The 22,206-nt window shown below is 34.4% G+C and overlaps 1 protein-coding gene across 1 annotated transcript in view; it reads right to left on the bottom strand.

Annotated features, from left to right (window-relative positions):
• NRG3 (neuregulin 3) overlaps nucleotides 1–20,003 on the bottom strand; it is a 684,293-nt gene extending 664,290 nt beyond the window's left edge. Inside the window, exon 1 of the mRNA XM_063435172.1 lies at nucleotides 18,539–20,003. Within this exon, the coding sequence (XP_063291242.1) occupies nucleotides 18,539–19,244 (706 nt within the window). The 5' untranslated portion in view covers nucleotides 19,245–20,003. The remainder of the gene's footprint in view (nucleotides 1–18,538) is intronic.
• Nucleotides 20,004–22,206: the final 2,203 nt, after the last annotated feature.

Raw genomic sequence — 22,206 nt, 5'->3', positions numbered from 1 at the left:
CCAATGCAATAATTAACTCAAGAAGTTTTTTTTTTATAATATGAAGATATGAGAATATGTAAATTAAAGCAATGATCACACATCTAGTAGTGTATGATTATTCCAGCAGAGCTAGGTAGTTGCAAACCAGTATTTAATGCTGACTGTATCCATTTTAAATAAACACAAGCATATATTATGTGCTTCATCATGCAAGTAATGTATTTTTCTTATGCTTCAAGAACAGAATCTAAAGACCAATTATTACGGCAAACCAACTGTGGTAAAAACAATTTCACTGACTATTTCTTTAAGGCAGTTTCCATTCTAGAGGTTTGTAAACATGAACCAAAAAGTCTCAATATGCATGTATTTTTTTTTTTTATCTCTCTGTAATAGGTACAATGTAATTTATTATCATTCATCACCATTGTTAACAAAATTCAATCTCATATCAATTACAATTTAATATTTTTGCTTCATATGCTATATCTAGAGATCACATTCAAATCAAAATAAAATATTAATTTAGCTGACCTGAAGTAATCCGTATGTAGAACAGTGTTGTCCTAGGTCTTAATGTGGAGAGTTACAAACCAGGACATAGATTGTGAAATCCAGAATGAATAAAATTAAGCAATGATAATGATAACACCTACCGACCTACCTATCAATTAGAGTGCACTGATAATCTAGAATGAAGAGGAATTTTATTTAAACTTAATCAAACAATATTAAATAAGGTGTGGAACATCAATTTTAGGTTTTCTATAAAACAATTAAATAATAAATCAATCCATGAAAAAATAATTTAATTATTTAAAAAATATTGAGGAAAAATGTAGAAATTCATGCTAACAAACCTTTTTTAACGTTCTTTATTTTTATATCTCTCTTGTGTATAGCTCATAGAACATGAAGTCTTCAAAAATCAATCCATCAGGAAAAAAAACAGGCAAAATCACAAATCAACTAATGGATGAATGTTGTCAATGCTACTCTGATTCTTTCTACTCAATTTAACTCTGTTATAGAACATTTGACATCATAGAGCATGTATTGTTAGAGACATGTCTATGTGTTCATTGCTTTCTCCAATGTATTTATAGTCTAACATGCCAACATTCAGCTGTGAAAATAGTCCTGCCCCTTATTGACATCCCATTTACCTCGTCAAGATCGGGTCATTAGTGATTCTCACCAATATTGTCTTGAAGTTGGATATCCATTTTCTATCATGGTACCTATTTAACAAAATTGTATAAAACAATTCACAGCTAAATCTGTTAAACTCATTAGAAATGAGCCTTTACCTTTGCAGAAAGTGAAATACATTTTAGATCGTTTAAGGACTTAAGACATGATAAAATGATGATATCTCAGATTGTCAAGGTCATCACTGAAGGGCAAATAAATGCATTTATTCTATCCAAATGAAAATCCAGTTAAAAGATATCATAAAACAGGAAATCTCAATGCTTAGGATATACTTCTGGGGATTAACTGAACCAAAAGTAATGTTACTTCTTAGATGGCATAGTTACAGCAATGCCCTTGAGCATGTATTAACGCATAGAGTACAACTTTGGAATGCAAAGGATTTTACTAAACTAAAAGGAACTACCACTGTCAATCAGCAATCATTGTAATCACTTTTGTTTTTCAACAAATCACTTTAAAGGAACACTATAGTCACCAAAACTACTTTAGCTTATTAAAGCAGTTTTGCTGTACAGATCATGCCCCGGCAGTCTCACTGCTGATTTTTTTGCCATTTAGGAGTTTAATCACTTTTTGTACAGCCATAGGCACACCTCCCTGCATGTGACTTACACAGTCTTCCTAAACACTTCCTGTAATGATAGTTCTAATGTCTACACTTCCTTTAAAGTTCAATTTACAGCACAGGAGATAAAAAAAATAAATCAAATAAGTTACACCTCATTGAAAGTGAAACTGTTTTGCTTTCATGCAGGCTGTGTCAATCACAGCCAGGGGAGATGTGGCTAGAGCTGCATAAACCGAAACAAAAGTAAATGAACTCCTAAATGGCAACAAATTGAGCAGTTAGATTGCAGGGACATGATCTATACACCAAAACTGCTTCATTAAGCCAAAGTTGTTTTGGTGACTATAGTGTCCCTTTAAAGTTCAAGTGAAAACATCTCCTCTACTAAATCATATTAAACTATCTCAGCACTATACATCGTAAGTCTTTGTAACTCCCACACATATTTTACAAATGTCCTTCCATAAAGGCATATTACTATTACTTCACTCAAATCTTAATGGAAAATACGTCAATTCTCCTTCTTTCTACTTCTATAGATATTCTCTTATTCTCCTGCTTAGTTTAAATTGATTCAATTCAGTTTACGCTGCTGGATTTGACCATATCTAAGGGCCCTTAGACATTTGTAGTGTCCATTTACTCTTGGAACGACACACTTATAGAACCCACATCTCAAATGAGTCAAGGCTAGAAGATGCTTTTATAACCGTACCTTCTGATATCATACCAATGCAGAACTGATCATTACTTAATGTGATCCTCACATTGACACTATGATGAATAATCACCAGAATAAACAATGAGCAGAAGCCTCTGATATAACACACTTTTGAAATAACTATGAGAGCGGAATAAATGAAGTTAATATTATATGAATTAATTATGAAATACCCCATCAGTTCTACAGAACAGAGAGAAACCGTATCTACAAGCCATGATTCATGAAAGGCTATCTGTGATGTCAAAATTAGTTCCTTAATTCATTTTTAAATAATGAATAAAAGACATGAAAGCTAATGTTAAATTAAAATGTGCATATCGTTGTGGCAACAAACACAAGAATATGTTTGATAATGTAAACATCAGACAGACTCTGTAATTTGCTCTACGCATTACATACTGGAGTGAAATATGATTATATAAAGGGCAACTGAAATGCTGTTTACAGAGCCTCCATTAAGAGCCAAATCATTTCCAAAGCTGGATATACTCATAAAGAACATACAAAAATGTTTGTTTATGCCACACAGTTAATTAAGAAATATATATACCGATCACCTGTTCCGTGCCAGGAAGATAAGTACTGTACAACTAAATCACAAAAGCTAGATTAAACGTACACACAATGTACAAAACATGCTAAATGTGATACCAGAATTGTATAATTACTTCTATACTATATTTTTATTAAAATTATTTAATTGTATTTTTGTAATTTATGTTTAAATTTGTTATCTAGTGTTTATATATATATATATATATGTTAAACTAAAATCTGCACATCAGTCAAGCCATAAGAAATCACACATTTGCAGTGATGTTATACCGCAAATGATTCTGGGTGGGCATATGCAAATTAGTTTACCAAAGAATCACATTTTTGCTTCATTCCATTGTAAACATGGATTTCTTTTAACCTGTGTTTGCTGTATACAACAGCTTTGAAAACACAACTTAGGAAAGGATGCAAAGCCAGTGATCCACTCATGGACAGCTGTGTCGTTGTTAATGCAAATCATCAGCATGAGGTTGGTTACTGGTTTGCTATTGAGGCTTGGTAGTGCTTGGGAAGCAAAAACCAAAAAGGTTATGGTGGGGAACAAATTGTGATTGAAAATGGAAAGGGGTTTTCAATCACAAATTTCTCCCCACCTTACCCCTTTGGGTTTTTGCTATATATATATATATATATATATATATATATATATATATATATATATATATATATATATATATATATATAATTGGTTGAAACATAGCATCCACAGCTAGCACAAAATTGGTTCTTTTATTTGATTGTATGAGATTGGTCCAGCTGCAAACACCTATATTGAGCTGAGATCAACTTTTCTTTTAAAATCTAAAGGGCAAAGGCAAATTAAACTGTGGGCCTTTGCAGGTAGATTCCCAAGTCTACTAGAAGCATTATCGGAGATGCAGTCTAGAACATCTGAAGTTCCAGAGATTGCTACCCCTGACTGAGAACATGTAGAACTATTAAGCACAGAGGGACCCAGTGTGATTTTATGGCAGTCAGATGATGCCTTATATGTGATATTTGAGTGTAAGTGATGCATAAAATAGGAGATTAATTCCACATGAGATAACTGTTTTAAATATAACTTGCTTCCCCAGCTGTAGCCTGAATTAAAACATGTAAATTCTTCTTGTAAGTATATTGTCATGATTGTGTTCATATATTAAAGTATTTATTTACAGTTATTTTTTTTTTGTATAAAATGTAAAGTGGAAGATTGCCTTTAACCCCTTAAGGACCAAACTTCTCGAATAAAAGGGAATCATGACATGTCACACATGTAATGTGTCCTTAAGGGGTTAAACCCATAAATTATGCTCATTGTCAGGCTATGCTAAAATTATCATTTATCTCTGAGTTTACATTAGTCAGTTACTAAATGCTATACAGCAAATGTTATACTGAGCAAAGCTAAGTTAACCTCCTGAGGACCAATGGTATTTAATGCCATCATAACAGTTTGAGTCTTGAAGTACTTATACCATCGTGGAATAGCTTGCTTATTTACCATTAGCAGATCCATCCAGCACTGGTGACACTAATTAAGTTGAACAGTACATTTTGGAAAATGTCCTTTAAATGCCAGATTGTTATTTTTTTAATAGGTTGGTCTTTAATTTTACTGCCAAGTGTCAGTATCTTACATTTTTACATGGACTCTGAATTGCTGTTATCTACTCCTGTGCCATGTTTCGTACTCAGTCAAAATTAACCAATCGTTATTTGTACAATAAAAGTATATCCCCTGTGTTAATGACACTATTCAACTATGCAGGATCTCACCCTTGTGCCTGCTGTTCCTCTGCTGCTGCTGGTAAACATACAGTGCTCAAATTATTTTAGAAAATTATATTTATATATAAGTCTGGGAGGCCCCACTCTTTATGATAGCTACCTCCATGTCAGAGTCAATCTTACAGTGTGGATTATTTATATTGAAAATCTCGTCAATTTTGTCACCATATCTACGAGCTGGAAGAAGATATTTTCAGTACACATAGTTACACAGTAACATAGGTTGAAAAGAAACATGTAGTGATCTACAAAGTGTGAGTGTATCCCTGTTGCACTATTATATTTTAACCCATTGTTAAAACATACTTCACTATTTTAAGTATTTTATTATTTTTCCTTTTTGAGATACCTGGCACTACTAAGCAAAATAGTGTAAGTATAATTTTTTCCATTGCCATCATTTTTCATTGATATCATACTTGGAGGTTACCTATTTGTTTTAGGTGCAGTCTACTCTTTGTTTGAAAAGAAACGTGCCCATCAAGTTCAGCCTTCCTCGCATCTGTTTTTTTTTCTATTGATCCAAAAGAAGGCAAGAAAACCCAGTTTAAAGCACTTCCAATTTTGCGACAAGCTAGGAAAAATAATCCCTTTTTTGACCCCAGAATAGCAGTCAGATTAATTCTTGGATCAAGATGCTATTACCCTACAGTTGGAAAATTAAGTTTTAATATTATGTTTTTGCAAGTATGCATCTAGTTGCTGTTTAAATATTTGTAAAGAATGTGATAAAACCCACTTCTATCAGGCTAGAATTCCACATCCTTATTGTTCTTACAGTAAAAAAACCAACAAATTTTCCTTTGCCTTAGACTAAATCTTCTTTCTTCCAGTTTAAATGCAAGACCTTGTGTCCTATGTATTGTCCTGTTTGTGAATAGATTTCCACACAATGGTTTGTATTGGCCATGGATATATTTGTATAATGTTATCATATCCCCTCTGAGGTTATGTTTTTTCTAAACTAAAGGTTTAAATTTGTTAGCCTTTCTTCATAGCTAACATGTTCCATTATTTTTATTAATTTTGTAGCCTACCACTCTTTCCAGTGCCATAAAATCCTTTTTTAGAACAGGTGCCCAGAATTGCACTGCATATTCAAAATGTGGTCTTACCAGTGATTTATAAAGAGGCACAATTATATTCTCATCCCGAGAATTAATGCCCTTTTTTTATGCTTAGCAATACCTTACTGGCCTTAACCACTGCTGATTGACATTGCACATTGTTGCCTGGTTTATTGTCTATAACAATTCCCAATTCCCAACATAATCCACACTATCATTTAAGGGTTATGAGAATAGTGGAATTGGTGTGGAAAGAACTTGTGACTTAAAAATGGATTTGAGAGATGCGTGTACAGGTTTTATAGTGAGAAAAGTATAGTGAGGACCGTGAGGACCCTGATTGATCATTTAAACTACTGGTTTAATTATAACGGCTTTCAGTCTCATAGTTCACTGCTGCCAATAGCATTTTACAATATACAGTAGCTCAAATCCAGACATCTAAACTTCCTGATCTAATATCCACAACTTGAACGATTGTCTTGGCTTGGTTTACAAAGCCCAGTAAGTAGAAGATCTTCATAAATATTCAAACCACTATTCCAACAATGCATAGAGAGCATTTGAATAAGTAGATTTTGTTGTAATCAGGATTGCTTGTTAGTCTCCTTATGCTTAATTCTGTTTTAGTTTTTTTTCTGTATAGTGATATGTGTGTACTTCATTTCAACTTCAAGTTTGAAAAATATTTTTTTCCTATGACATTTATTTGTATATGTTCCTTATTTTCTGATTGAATAAACCTATGTCGGGCATTATTTTTGTTTCAATATAGAGAAAAATAAGAATGGTTTGTGAATAAGAAATTGCAGGTGTTATCATGTCTAATATATATATATATATATATATATATATATAAATATATATATATATATACACACACACACACACACATATATAAAATATACAATATACATATGCACAAACATACATATAAGATGCACAGATAAGAAAAAACAATTTCCCCGTTGTCTCATCTACTTGAGTCGTATTTTGGTCTCAATTACATGGGATTCATTTTTCTGCTAATCAAGTCAAACATTAATTTTATCTAAATATTTAATTTACTATAATTTTATAAAGTCAGTTAGATTAATTTGTAGTAAGAATATACAGCGGGTATCAGGTCTACTTTAAAAACACAGCTCTGCTCTGTGTTTATTTTGAATTACGTGAGGGTTAGTTAAAATGTGTCACACTCAATGAATTTAGTAACTTTTATAGAAATACAGTGTTAAGTTTTAGTGATATAAGTCACTCAAAGCACCATAACCACTACAGCCCACCCCACACCTCCCCTCCTTCCACTTTCACTAGTCAAACCATTTTAGAACAGCTTGACTTATTTCCTGGGGTCTACTGGAAACCACTTCTCACCCCCATTATTTTAGACAGAGAGCTTCTGGTATTCCAAGCAAAGTCAGGACAGTAGGGCTTAGCTCCAAGAATAAACAACAGTCCACATGCATAAGATGCCTAAAATTCCACCTATAGAGGTGCAACATATCTGGAGCCTTTAATGCAATATATGTACACAGATTTAACAAAGAAAAATTCCACATTTCTGATATCGTAACACAAACCTTGTTAATTATAAAAGAAAAGAAAATAGATTGAGAAATTAACTCCTATTCAAGGAGAAAATAAAATACAATGTGATCTCTTGAAACCTGTCTGCCAATTTACATTGATTTTCATCATTTGTTCACTGAAATCAATAACCATAAAGCTATCAAAAAAAACAATGAATTTGTTGATGTTAGTGGTCATTAAAATGAGCTGAAATTGCCTGACGGATACGCTGAAACTGAATTTATAAAAATATGTGAAGCTCATCAGCACATCAACCATATATCAGATGAAATTGATGTTGATTTTTTTCAGTTATATTCTTTGGCAATGAACATCTTACAGTAACATAACTTTTATGACATAGTCACTTTTACTTTACGAGTTACCAACTTTGCCAAACATTAGATAAAATACATATTTTGCAGAACAGAAAATATTAATTGGTAGTTGTATCATATAAAAGTATTTTTCTATCCATCTGTAAAGGACAAGGAACTGATCGAGCACAGTATAGGGCATAATACATAAGTACATAAGTAAGGGGTATCAGGTACAAAAGAATAGTCAATGGCTAACCAAGGACAGGCTTTTATAGCATTGCATTTGGTAAAGATTTAGTCATTATTTAGAAAATACCCTTGCAAGTTTGCATTGAAATGGAAAGCCAAATTAAGAGTGGTCATTGATGAGTTCAGGATTAAGCTGGAAGAAATCACATCTGAAGTATCTGGCATCTGGCAAGTCCAACATTTATCCTACGGATCCCTGACACCACCCTTGGATATACAAAACACTTCTATAGTTGTTGATAACCTTAAAACTCTGAAGACCTTTAACCATCATCACCCCAATCAAAAAGTAGATGACAAACAAAAGATTTGCATATTGATAGTTGTAGAGCAAAAACAATATCAATATGAAAAAAAATACTAAAATACCTAATATCCATATTATTGTATATATTTTGACATTATTTTTCTCATTAAGTGCCATCTGGTTTTCTATTTCATTAAAAGTCCTTTATTAATATTTAGTATGGTCGATTTATATATAAATATACCATTTGTATTATACAAAAGATACATTATATAGTTTAAATAATAAATGGAATATAAAGCAACAACATTATTAGTCTGCATGAGCTGATGGTCCAGTTCAGAATTCATCAAATGTTCTTATTAGAGAAAGGGTAGCCAACAAGTAGCTCTTGTATTTAATAACCTTATAATTAAATATGTTTGGTTCCTGAGCTATCACCCAGATGGGCATAAAGTGGTTCTTTTAAAGATACAGTTCCACAAGGATTGAACATGTACCCATTGCATATCTTTTTGGGATTTGTGAGTGCTCTATTTCACATTTATGTATGGGTAGCATATTTTTCGAAAAGATTTCATTTCATTTGTTGCTTACATGCTGAATGTTTTTTTACATTATTCAAGACAGAAAAACTGAAATTATGTAAGACATTGCAAAGGCTAGCATGTCTGTTCCTACATGTACACAGATGGTCCTTGAAACTGAAATTCACAGATAACAGGACGTTAATTTCAAATGTCTCATGTGCTTGAGAAATGTTTTTTGGATGAGTTATGTGAGAATGGTTTTATTGCTAATCAGGCAAACCCATTGCCTCATATATACATTGCTTTAACCCCTTAAGGACCAAACGTCTGGAATAAAAGGGAATCATGACGTGTCACACATGTCATGTGTCCTTAAGGGGTTAAACCACACGGTTAAATTAAAGCTAGCACTTGAAGTGTGTTTTGCGATAAGAAATTCAACCAGAAGACACCCCTCATTTTGTTTCCACCTATTTAATCCAATTGGTATGGTTATTTTTATCTTGATCTTTATGTGTGCTTAATGTTATTTTAGGGAGGGTTGCATTTACTTAATAAAATTGGGTTGTTTAGTGCACACAAATTCAACGATATTTGTTTTTGCAGAAAGCAGTAACGCTATAAAGCAAGTGTCCTACTGCTTTTTTATTTTCAATAGTTTTAGTGTTAGTTATACACGTGAAATAATGGAAAATTCAGGTTATGTTTGCTAATACTAAGCATCTTAATTTCATGTTCTAAAATAATAAATAATTAAAATCATTTAACTGCACAACACTCCCACAATAAGTGACTCATTACTGTATAAACACAATATGATGAAGCATTTTTTGTTTTTAAGCACAATGAGGTCATAGAATGTATTATTTATATTTCCCGGATGTTGAATGGTGCATAAATTAGAATGTTCTGCTATCCCTCATAATATATTTATTGACTTTATAAATGTTATAGCTTTGTTCAAGATTTGCAAAACATAGAAAGTAGCCTTAACAAGAATTACTGAAACTCACTATTCAAACCACCTCAGTGTAAAATCTGTTATATATTGTTTAAAATATGTTTGTTTGTTTTGTGTAAAATGCTTAACAGTTATCAGATGGGCATGGGAATTGGATTTTGGCCTTTTCGCTCTTTAGCCGAAAAAACAAATTCCGAATTTGCCATCGACCTAATCCCGAAGCAACCAAACCAGCCTGCCATTGGTTTCAATTCATACGCACTGGCATCACTAGCATCAAACAGGCAAATAGTTACGAAAAAAACTAAAACAGCACCAGGGTTAATCATATTGCTAACCAGCTGCCCCATTAACAAATTGAATACACATAAAAAAGTCTTGAGGAATCAATATGACCCCTATATATATATTTAGAAGGTTTGCCCCAACCCACACTGCGGCAGGTGCGGACATCTCTACTAAACAGTGAGCAGTGGCTTACTGTAATTACAAACTGGCAATTGGGTATCAGAGCTCTCTAACCAAGCTGAGCTGGAATAGCATGGGAAAGCTAAGGGGATCACCTGCTTTGCAAAATCATTCTGTGTGGAAACCTGAAGATTATTTATTTTTTCATCATCACTATTTTCCCCTTAATTATTGATCAAATGCACCCTCTCTCACCCCAGGTTGGGACTAGGGGAACACTATGTTTCCTGCCTTATTTAATGAATAATGCATTATGTAACGAATAGCCACCATGGACAATTCTTTTTAAATTTAAAGAATATCCCTATCTCACAATCACGGGTACGAGCTGATTGGGACACTAGGATGCCCTCCCATTTTTTTATGTCACAGAGCTCCTACCAGTTGGCCATGGGAGGTGCAGTAGGGTGGACATTGACCTGTCATATTCCTCATATTTAATTTGACCCCCCACCTGATGCCCACACTTGTCAGACACCACATGATTAACCTTTGTCCTGCCAGGGTGCTCGGGCACCATGTACAATTTTATTGCAGGCAAATTAATGCTTAATTAAATATTCCACATAAAAATTTACCATATATATAAAACGAAACAAAAAATTAAATTGATAGTGAAAATGCGGCACGCATCAGCTTATGCATTGTGAATAGGGAAATGCAATGGATATATACATTTAAATTACATTATTGCATACAACATCTAAAAGTTACCTGTTGCATTGACTTTATATTAAATATTTAGGAAATGACAAACCAGTTCAGTCAAGGCACAACCTGGGAACACATTGCAAATGAGGAGAAGAATTGGAAAAATGTCCATTTTCTCTCTGGTCACTGCCAAGTGCAAAGGACAGAGCCATAATATTTGGCAGAGATCTAAGATGTAGACATCCATTTGCATGATAAAGTGGTTAAAGAAGAGTAGATTTCTGTTTCGCATCAATGAAATTCATATTTTTTTAAATATACGACAGGGGTTCCCAAACCAGTAGTTAAGGCATCCCTACCAGTCCAGGATTTAGTGATTATCCAGGTTTGTCTTAGCTACATAGTTAAATAGGCTGAAAAGAAACATGTGTCCATCAAATTCAGTCTTCCTTACATCTGTTTTTGTAGTGATCCAAAATAAGGCAAAAAACACATTAGTCCCACCTGGGAATTCGCTAAATCCTGGGCTGGTAGTGGTGCCTTGAGGACTGGTTTGGGAACCACTGATATAGGGAATTAACAAGCATTAAAAATCCAGTATATTTTGATATATTCCTTTTTTGTGTAATACCAAGGCTATCGTGTTCCTGTCGGTGGATCTTGCTGAATGGTACATTATTTTTAGGTAAGGGGACACTGTGCAACTCTGTGCTACATATTGTTAAATAAGTTAAATATCTATCAGCTAAGACAAAAAAAAAGGCAAGAACACCAAAATAGAAATTTGCCATTTTGTTATACACTTATTTATTTAGACTTTTCCCGATATTGCTATATGCAGGTTATTTTAATGTATACCAGTAGTAACTATTCTATTATTACATGTTTCCTCTCCTTAATCTGGAAAATGTCAATGTGTTAGTGGATATATATATATATATATAAAACAAAAAGAAAGCATGCACACACGCTCTCCCTATATACGTATATATTTATAAACGGTTTTGGTATTAACACTCACTCTCTCTAAGGGTTTTGATATTATAATTTTTGTGACATATGTACATAAGGCACATTTTTATTCATGGCACATTCATTGAGACAGCTGCTTCCACTCTGCATTGCTTTGGAGATGGATCTTTTTATAGCTACTGCAGAAGTCTGTACCAGGGAGATCTGTAAAGTGAGAGCACGGGTTTCATTCATTTTACAGCATATCTTACATTCTAGATAGATCACACCTTCCAGAGCTTTATGTATGTCGGCTTACAATAATGCTAGCACTATATTATGTGCAAGTCTGTTTATTTTTTAATCAATGCCATCTTTTCTTCTATTTTATATTTTTGGCTAAAATCTGACACACACATTTGTTGGTGCGTGCATGCACACATAATATGTACAACAATATATTATGAACATATATCAATACACCATACATACTAAATAACATCATTACTACATTGATAAGTGAAGAATTGGATAAATAATACATTTAGACTAAAAAGAAAAGGATAAACATTTCCACCATTATTATAATAAATTATTAAAACTGTAAAATTTTACATTGAAATGTTTAATCATATTTAAGTAATACATAATACATATCCACATAAAGAACACATTATCACTATTCTAAAATAATTTTATCACAATTGGCAATATGCTCAACTGCCAAGAATCCTGGTATGCTTGCCCCTTGGGGCATTCACGTTGCCTTTCACTTTGCAGTCTTTGTTATAGGCTTCCTTACTTTCATAAATATGGCAACACTTTTTTTTTTATTACTGTAACAATAAATAATAGAGATCTAGCACATAGGCTATTCAAAGAGCTATCTTTTATTGAAACTTATTTAAGTTTACTGGTCAGAATGTCATTACCAAGTGCATTGTTTTCAAGGTCTTGACCAATTCCTTGAGACTTGCACATGGTCAAAACAATGTTGCCACTGTACTTGCCTCAATAAATTATCTCTTTGCAACTGGAAGAGCGTTGAACCATATCCAATCCTTGTACCCTATTGGATCCATCAAGCATAACGGGAAGTCCATTCTTTTGTGTTGTTGAGTCAAAAGAAGGAAACCCTCCCCTAATTGTATCCATTTCCAATTATGCCACAAAAGTGAAAACAATAATTCTTGACTCGGTAATGGCAATCAGATATTTTTTCTTGGAACAACAACCATTACATGTGCTTATTTCTATAGTTCCTATACTAGATTGTCCATGTCCACCCATTTGTATGTCCTGTACTAGAGTATCCAGGTGCCCATCTACACATGTGTATGTACCACAACTTTAATACTTCCTTGCATTCCCTTTCAACTTTAGTAAACTGGCTAAGCCTGGTAGTATGTAAATTTTCCCTTCTACTGTAGTCACTGACAATACATGAGGAACGTAAGAATTATTCGAAAAGTTATTTAGTAGTCTGGTTGCGAAAATGAAATATATATCTAATATGTGGCAACTGTTAAACAGGTCTTCATCAATAACCCAATAAACAAGCATTATTATAAAATCTTCATAATGGAAGTGAATGATAAGACATTGCTTGGTTTCGTAAGTCAAAGACCAAATATCATTAAAGGATTTTTGACTACTCTGTACAGGAAATGTAAAAACCAATAGTGAAATATTTCAGAAGGGATATTCCCAAGGATTGTGATCAATAATGGTATTTTTTTTCCTCTACAATCACAAAACAAATGTAACTAAAAGGGAAGCATTTGTGTGCTTGCTTCAATAGACTCCTCTATCAGGTTCCTCTAGTAGATATGTCCCGAAGGCATGCAATCCATAGAGGGGTTACAATAGCATCTGGCAAGTGTTGATTTAATTTACCATTTGGGAAAGAGGTATTGAATACTGGGACTATTTACAATTCAAATGTATCTGATTTAGTGAATAGCCATTGGGGACCAAAAATGATTATGCTTAAGGTATAATCAAGAAACGAATATATGTTGTAGCTAAATAATCCTTTAAACAGTATTTAGTAGTCATCAGTTAAATTGTGAAGCCATCAGGGTTTTCATTTCCTCCATTCAGATGTAAAAGATTGTGAAAATTAGAATTTTAAGAGCTTTAAAGCTGTAAACACATTGTGATGGGCCTCTACTCTTATTGTCTGCATACCTATTGTTCTTCAACTTTCATTGTGTTATCTCAATTTGCAAAGTGACGAGTATCTTACTACCACTTTAGGAACAGAGATAACTCATTTTTTTTTTGTTTATTTTTTTTTATTCATTGACACACAGAAGACATCTCTCTACTTTTGACAGCCAAGCAACTGGAAAGAGAGATGACTACCCCTAGTGGTACAGACAACACATATGGTTCTTGTTTTACAATAATATTAGACAGTTCTGCTTACTGTAGGAATAGACAATGATTATACATTTTATAAAACATTATTATGTCTCTCTTTTTATCTGTACAGAATTTATGTGTAGAAAATAGGTCCTATCTGGTTTAGATTCATAATATATATCCTTGGGCTAATAAAGGGCACAACAAAGGTGACCCCACCATCCCATTACATGCCTCTGATAGATAATAAGTATTGTGCTTGTCACTGGAAAATGTTACATCTTTTAGTTTTCTGTAAATGCTTTTTTCTGGCTTTCAACAATTAGGTGATGTGTGTATTTGTAAGCTTGTTTATGCTTGAAGGTGGTTGTGAGATTGTCTCTTAATATAATGATTCAGCCCCTGCCTTATCCAACGACTGTTCTGAGTTTTGCTAAAAAAAAACAAAAAAAAAACATCAAAGCATCAACATGAGTGTTTAACATCTTTAACCCCTTAAGGACACATGACATGTGTGACATGTCATGATTCCCTTTTATTCCAGAAGTTTGGTCCTTAAGGGGTTAAACTCCTTTTATGTATATGTGACAAATCATACATCCATTCCTAGAACAACTGACCGCAGCACAATAATTTAGATACTGTTTTTAACAGCTAAATAAATGGAACAAAGTACATCAAATGAGACTTTTCTCTATCTTCTTTATTATTGAGAATGTATTTGTTACATCTACAATGTACATTTATGTTTACCATGGTTATACACATTACAAACAGTTATATATTGTCTCTAGAATGTATTTTCTTAATGGGCTACTTATGGAGTGTGCATTAAAACATTCTATTCATCAACTGAAATATTTTATGTTTTATTTTCTGGGACATTTAATGTATATGTAGCAAATATTCGATTTGCATAATTGAGATAGAAATGTCATGAATATCATGAAATATATTATTCTATCCCTCCATGGGTTATTGACATTTTACATTGCAAGTACAGAGATGGCTCTTTGATTATTCAGTTTCTATACAAGCAACTGTGTATATATACATAAATATGTTTGTGCTATACACACACACTGTATATATATGTGTAAAACCTTAGGTAAGGTTTTGAAATTAAAAATACTTATTTTTTTATGGTTTTTGTTTCTTTATTAAGTTCTTTAGCACAAATGTATAAACAATCATGATATTTCTTGTTTTATGCGAACACACACACACACACACACACACATCATACCCAACATATTATTTGCACATTAATGGAAGAATCGATTGATTCAACAAGCTTTAGATTTCCAGTTGCGAAATACATTTTTCTTCAATCTATATTTACCACTATAGTCTTGGGAGCCCCTCCTTTTATTCATCATAGCAACTTGTTTTAATCAGACACAGATTCTGTGCCTCTTTTTGAATTTCACGATCATATCCCAGAACACAGCAAGGGTGCCTTGGCTTCACAGATTAGACATTTGCATCCCTGAGATCCACTGCCACAGAGTGCGCATCTAAAATGTAAAGTCGTTCTAACAGAGACCATGCTAAGTAATACATGCTCATTTGGAATGGTAGGCAAAACACCAGGCTCTGTGCTATCTTGACGTGAATATCAGCAGCTTGGCTTTATTTCTCTGTATTCACATGATGGATCTGAATCCATGATGACTATCATTTTAACAGCAGTTGGAACAATAGCCAAGCAGAGACATGAAACTCTATGGAATACACGAGCTTCCAAACACACAAATGCACCAACAGTGCAAGGGAGAGATGCAGATGTTCTGTTACAATATTGATATCCCCTTATGCTCGCTGTTAACCATTGGACAAAACAAAATTCTATAATACTATGAAATAGCATCTAGTGTTTCGATATTAAAATACAGTCTCTGACATAGATTAAAATGAAGCAGGGAAGACCATCTGTATTCAAAATAGCATTTTGCATTACATAGTCAATACACCCTAACTAATAATGTATTCACTTTTAGCTTGGACAATTGTTTAACTGTACATCATAGAGTCCAGACTCAATGCCTTCTCTCGTTTGTACTCTTTAAAATCTATCTTGCTATGAGAATAACCCAGAGCTACATCCTTAAATGTCAGAATGAGATTATAAACCTGCTAGTACTCAGACCCCGTTATTATACATGCACATCTGCTAGCATTTGCATTTTATTCTTACAGGGCTGAGGGTGTTGCCAGAAAACAATTATTTATTAATCAAGTCTTCTGTCTAGTCTAAACTATGGTTATTCACAAAATAAAAAAAAAATAAGAAGGAGAGGGTGTGTTTGTATTTCTTTAATGTACAGAATAGAATCAACTTGGAATGGAGAGATAAATAGATTCGGAATATAAATAAACAGCTGTATCTGCAATGGCTCATTGCTCTAAAGGGCTTTTTTTTTTTTTTCTCATTATCATGAAAGATTAAATTATGTCATTACCGGATAGGTAAATGTTTGCAAACCTCCTCCCCCCCCCAAAAAAAAAAAAAAAAAAAAACATGCATTGAAAGTAATATTTGAAGCACAAACATATTTTTGAAATTATTAATATGTACCAATTTTCAGATAAATCTCAAAGCCAAGTTTTAAAGGATTGCATTGAAAGCCACAAGAATAAATGACCCCATCGATACTGCTATGGCTAGCAAAACATTAAGATGCATGGCTTTCCTACTTGGGCAGGTAAAGTGTTTTAAAGAGAAATCCTTGTACATATATCTAATATAGGAATTGGGTAAAATGGTGCCATCATGCAAACTAGAACCTATACAGTATATCGTTCATTAAGAGATTATTACTTAACCTTAACCATAGTCATTCATTTTTTACTGTATTGTGTATAAGTCCCTTCGTGGCCACTAGTGACAAAGAGTTATTGCCTTGTTTGCTATACTGACTTAACAACAGCTTTTTCCAATTTCCCTGTTTTGTCAGTTGAGTATCATTTTGTCTGCAGATGGGTTTATGTGTCCTGGGGCTTATCAACAAATGGATTTAATGAAGACAAAAAAAAAAGCATTTGGAATAAATAAATATTATTACAAAATCCACTTGCAAAAATAATCACAGATTATCATCCAAAAGGCAGCCTGGATTCCCCTTTTTAACCCCTTAAGGACCAAACTCCTGGAATAAAAGGGAATCATGACATGTCACACATGTTATGTGTCCTTAAGGGGTTAAACAACGATACTCAATAGCGTTAATTCCTCTGGCTTACTTCATCTATACCCCATATTGAGGATGTGTTTAGTCAAACCGTGTTTTTCTTTTCAATCCATATAACGTGACACATTTCTAGAACTTCCTTGATTGCTCTTGTCCTAAATAACCTTCATAGGTCATAGGGTTCCACGAAAGAGGTTAGAAGCATCTCAAAATTCAGCAAAAGGTCCACTCACAGACACATATGGGTAAATAAAAATATTAGAGAGTTAAGCATAGTATTCACATCTTGATGGATTGGATAACCAAATCATTCTCTCAGAAAAACAATATTTCTAAGATCATCTACTTAGTATGCATGTCTGCAGTTAATGTGAATATGTAAATGCAGGGATCAATTACACCACCATCCCTCTTCTCCTGTGAGGAAATAACCTTATATCTAGGCAGAAGGAAAATGGAAAGAATATAACAATAGAAAAAATGCTATTTTGCAAGCATTTCAGTGAATATTTTATCTCTCCTTGAACATCGAAATGGAAGTTGACAGGTTTTTTTTTTTCTATATTAATAAATACCTAATGTAACATCAAATATCGAGCTAAATAATGAATGTGTAAACTGGATCATGTACAGCATGGGAAAACACGATTGTGTATGTATAAACGTTCCAATTTTCACATCACTGCTATCTGAACCCTGCTATTTTTTCTCATTGCAGAGATTTTACACCTCCCCGGACAACAGTAGATTTTTTTTTTTTTTTTAAAGTCTTGCTGCAGCATTGAACAAGTAGAACATACGAGGAAATGTATTTTATCCTGCATGTTCTATTGATGCCGAGAAACTTAAAGTTAACCAGAAGCATTAAGCATATCTGCAGTGACAGTGCAGTCATTTTACTGTAGCATGAGGAAAAAAAAAAAAAAAACCTGTTAACTCATTCATTCCCAGAGAAGGCTGCAACAAAAAATGTTACAGATGCTCTCGTGCATTGAACGTGTTAAGTTAATAGTTTTCACGTGAGTTAACATATGTATTTCATTGCCTTCCTACCAATTTTTCTACAAATCCCTCAGCCTGTCCACACCCAAGTCAGCATAAGAGGGAAGCCCATGACATTTTATTGCCATGCTCTACTTACGATATTTGGGCAGAGTGGTAGTTTCTGGAGTGGTAGTGGACTCCTGAAAATGAGATTCTGTCCAGGTTTGGGTAGAATCATGAAGATACATTTTGTAAGAAGAGGTAGAATATTCCGCAGTGGGCCAGATGGGCATTGGCTGGGTGGTGGGGGTCCCTGGAAGTGGGCGTGAAACAAAAGTGGTAGTAATAAGGGGGACAGTGGTTGAAATAATTGTAGGAGGGACGACTGTATGGCGCACGGTGGTCGTTCTAGGGTTTGCCCGGATAGGTATTTTGCTTCCTGGGGTACGAGTTGGTGCCCGAGTTGTTGTAGTCAAACGAGTGCTAATTTGATTGGGGGTCCTTGTTGTTGTCGTAGTAGTTGTGGTCTCCATACTTTTGGGAAAAGAGCTTGGCTTTGAAAGGAAAATTGGGTCCTGGCCAATACCCTTGGAATCCATTAAATCGGTCGGGACATAATCCTTTACAGATCCCACTACGATCCACTTTAAAAGCATCAGACTCAGACCCAAGCCTATGAAACCAATTAGCAGAGGAACTACACATAGCCACGTTTGCTGCCTGTTCCATACAATGCAGTCACTACAGCGTACCTCCCGAGGGTTACGTGCCCCATCTTCTTCCTCGGTGGAGTTTCCACCTGCCACCTCTTCAGCAGCTGCCGGACGTACAGGTGGTGATGTGGAGGCAGCCACTTCACTCATCCTATATACCTTTCACCCCCCAAAATGCATCCGTGTTAAGACGCTGAAACATCAGCATTTATGTAAGCTCCCCACGAAAGCAGAACCAAATATCAGCATTTACAATTACCGATAAGCAAGGATAAACATTCCTCCATTAGAAACAGGGATTCTTGTACAGAGCAGAATGCTAGGAGCCGCTGTTGCTGAATCAGCTAAAAAAATTCTATCCATCCGGGCTTTGTCATTATATTATTTATCCATGCATTTCTTCAATTTCTCTTTTTTTCTCTGCTGCTTTCCATAGAAATAACCCAGCCTTCTTTTTTCTTTTTTTTTTTCCCGAGCATCCGTATGTGTCCCACCTTGTCTATTTCATTAGCAACATTCCTGCACAGAGGATCTGCCTCCTTGTCTCTTTTGCTTCTCTCTACCCACAGAACAGATGCACCAGCGTTTCTCGGCTGCTTCTTTGAAAGGCGACGAAGCAGTAAAATGCACCTGTTATTCAGCAGTCCCTGCAACCAACCCTTGGCCAGCACTTTAAGAGAGAGACCAATCCGAAGCTAGAACTAAGGAGAGTCTGAGCTCTGTAAGGCAGCAGCAAGAGTACAGACACTAGAATAAGCATTTAACAGAACACAAAATAAGCCATAAGGGAAAAACTAAAAAAATACTTCTAACACAATGTATGTGTCCATATGTGTATATACATCTGTACTTATACACATACATTTTCCCCCACTATATCTAATAAAAAAAAAAAGAAAGAACTGAAAAGCAAGGCTTTCCCGTCTGTGCAGCATCAATAGAATATCCTTCTAGCAAAGCAAAAGGCAGACTGGCTTTGAGAAAGGAAAAAAAAAAATAGGAACCTCCCCCTAATGCCTAATGGTAGTTTCTTAATGCGTACAAGATAAATAAATGATCCAGGAAGATCCCCTAGGAATTGTCTTGCAAACTGTTTTTTGTGTGTGTTTTTTTTTTTTTTTTTTTTACAGATTTTAAAACCATCCTATGTGTACCAATCTAATCTTTGGTCTGCTACATCCTCAAAAGAGAATTTTTGGGATTGTTATTGAACTCACAGGTACTGCTTGGCTGGTAAAGAAAGCTACCCCACCAAGTGCAAGTGTCATGTCGTGTACAGATACGATTGCTACTTAATATTCTGCTGAAAATGATGAGATTTTGTAACAAAAGAGGGATTAACCTTTTCAGTACCGGATACGAATTAAGACATCTAATCAATTAGTCTTTCAGCACTGGGGTACCTATTTGGCTGATGAAATGCTATTGTAGATGTGTCACCAAAGATACAAAAACTCTACAGTGGCTCAGTGTTTCGGGGGCTTATTCACTAAACAGTGAATCATAGTTTCACAGTTAATCAATACGTGGGTGGCAAATTAAGCTAATATGGCCAAGCTCTGATCACAGTAAAGTTGTCCACTGATTATTTTAGCAATTCCCTTATTATTATTAATAATATTATTATTATTATCTGCATTTATGTAGTGACAACATTTTTGTAGTGCTTTCCAATATTATAGGAGGGGGAAATTTAAGAATAAATGATGAATATATTCCAAAAACTTACAGGGACGATAGGTTGAAGAGGACTCTGCTCAAACAAGCTTACAGTCTAGAGGAGGTGGGGTATAAAACACAATAGGACAGGAGATAACAATCAAACAAGGTGGGAGCGAGGCATAGCTGTAGAGTGCTGCCCTTTAGGAGAGAGCAAGGGACAGGTATATGTGATAGAGGTTGCTCTGGGAGGTCATTAGCTGTCCTGAAGATATGGGTTTTTGATTCTCTACAACGTTGTTTAGTGAATGAACCCATTTTGTATTTTAGTACATTTTTTCCCCCTTTGTGTTGAACAATAGAACTATTCCCAGTATATAACTGATCTCTATTATCAGATTGCAAACTCAATGTATGGATTTTTTTCAAGTCTTTGGACAACTGATTTGCACAAACACCCCTCCCCCAAAAAAGACAAAGTTAGAACGGTTTTAAATGAGTAGCAACATACTAAGGGTGTGATTTTCTCAGCAATTAGATTGAAAAACTGTTTTCTTGAGGTTCTTCAAATTATACACAAATATAGAGAGATCAATAGAGAAACAAAATACAGACATAAGGATGAATACTGCATTATGCCTGGACAGTAGAAATACATAAGCTTTACGTGGAAAAAACAACAACATTATTTCGATCACTGTGTTATCTCATAGGCATTAAAATAATAGAAGGAGTGATCTTGAGAAAAGTACATAGATCACAGAGGTGTCTGTGATCCTCAGGCAACAGGCAGGACTCTAGGGGAGTATTAACCTACTGAGCTCTTATAAGATGTAACCCCTTCACTGCTTAGTTACTGATCTGAAACATTGGAAACATAAATGAATAAAACAGAAAAAGTGAATATATATACTTAGAATTTTTCATTTATTTGCTCACTCTTTAAAGACTTATTGAGTTAATAATGGTACCCCTTATCTTGCAATATTTCAGACAAGGTCCCTGTGCACTTAAATTAACATAAGAGGATCTGGTTGTCATGTAAAGGTTAAACCAGTTATGCATTGTTTAACCCAAAAGTGGTAAGGTAATGAATTCACCTGCTCCCGAAGTCTTTATGTTGGTTTCTCATGCCTTTGTCTCAATGAGACGTCAGTGATAGGTGGAGACCATCAGCTGACGCTCTAAGCCTATCACCTGTGCCAAGTCTGCGGGTTCCTCCTTTAAAAAGGAATGGAGGAGGAGATACTGGGATCACATGATCAGATGCCATCTGGACCACTTTGGGGTTAAACACTTTATAAATGGTTTAACCCCTTATGGTAAGATTGTGCCCAAGACAATCAGGCACCATAACCACTTCATTGAAATTTAGCTGATTGAGTGCCCTCGTAAAGGGAAGCAATAATCAAAAAATATCTCCCTATTTTTTAAACCAATATATAGATAATTA

This window comes from Pelobates fuscus, chromosome 10, assembly GCF_036172605.1.
Source record: "Pelobates fuscus isolate aPelFus1 chromosome 10, aPelFus1.pri, whole genome shotgun sequence".
Lineage (NCBI taxonomy): Eukaryota > Metazoa > Chordata > Amphibia > Anura > Pelobatidae > Pelobates > Pelobates fuscus.
This window is presented reverse-complemented; position numbering and strand designations above follow the sequence as displayed.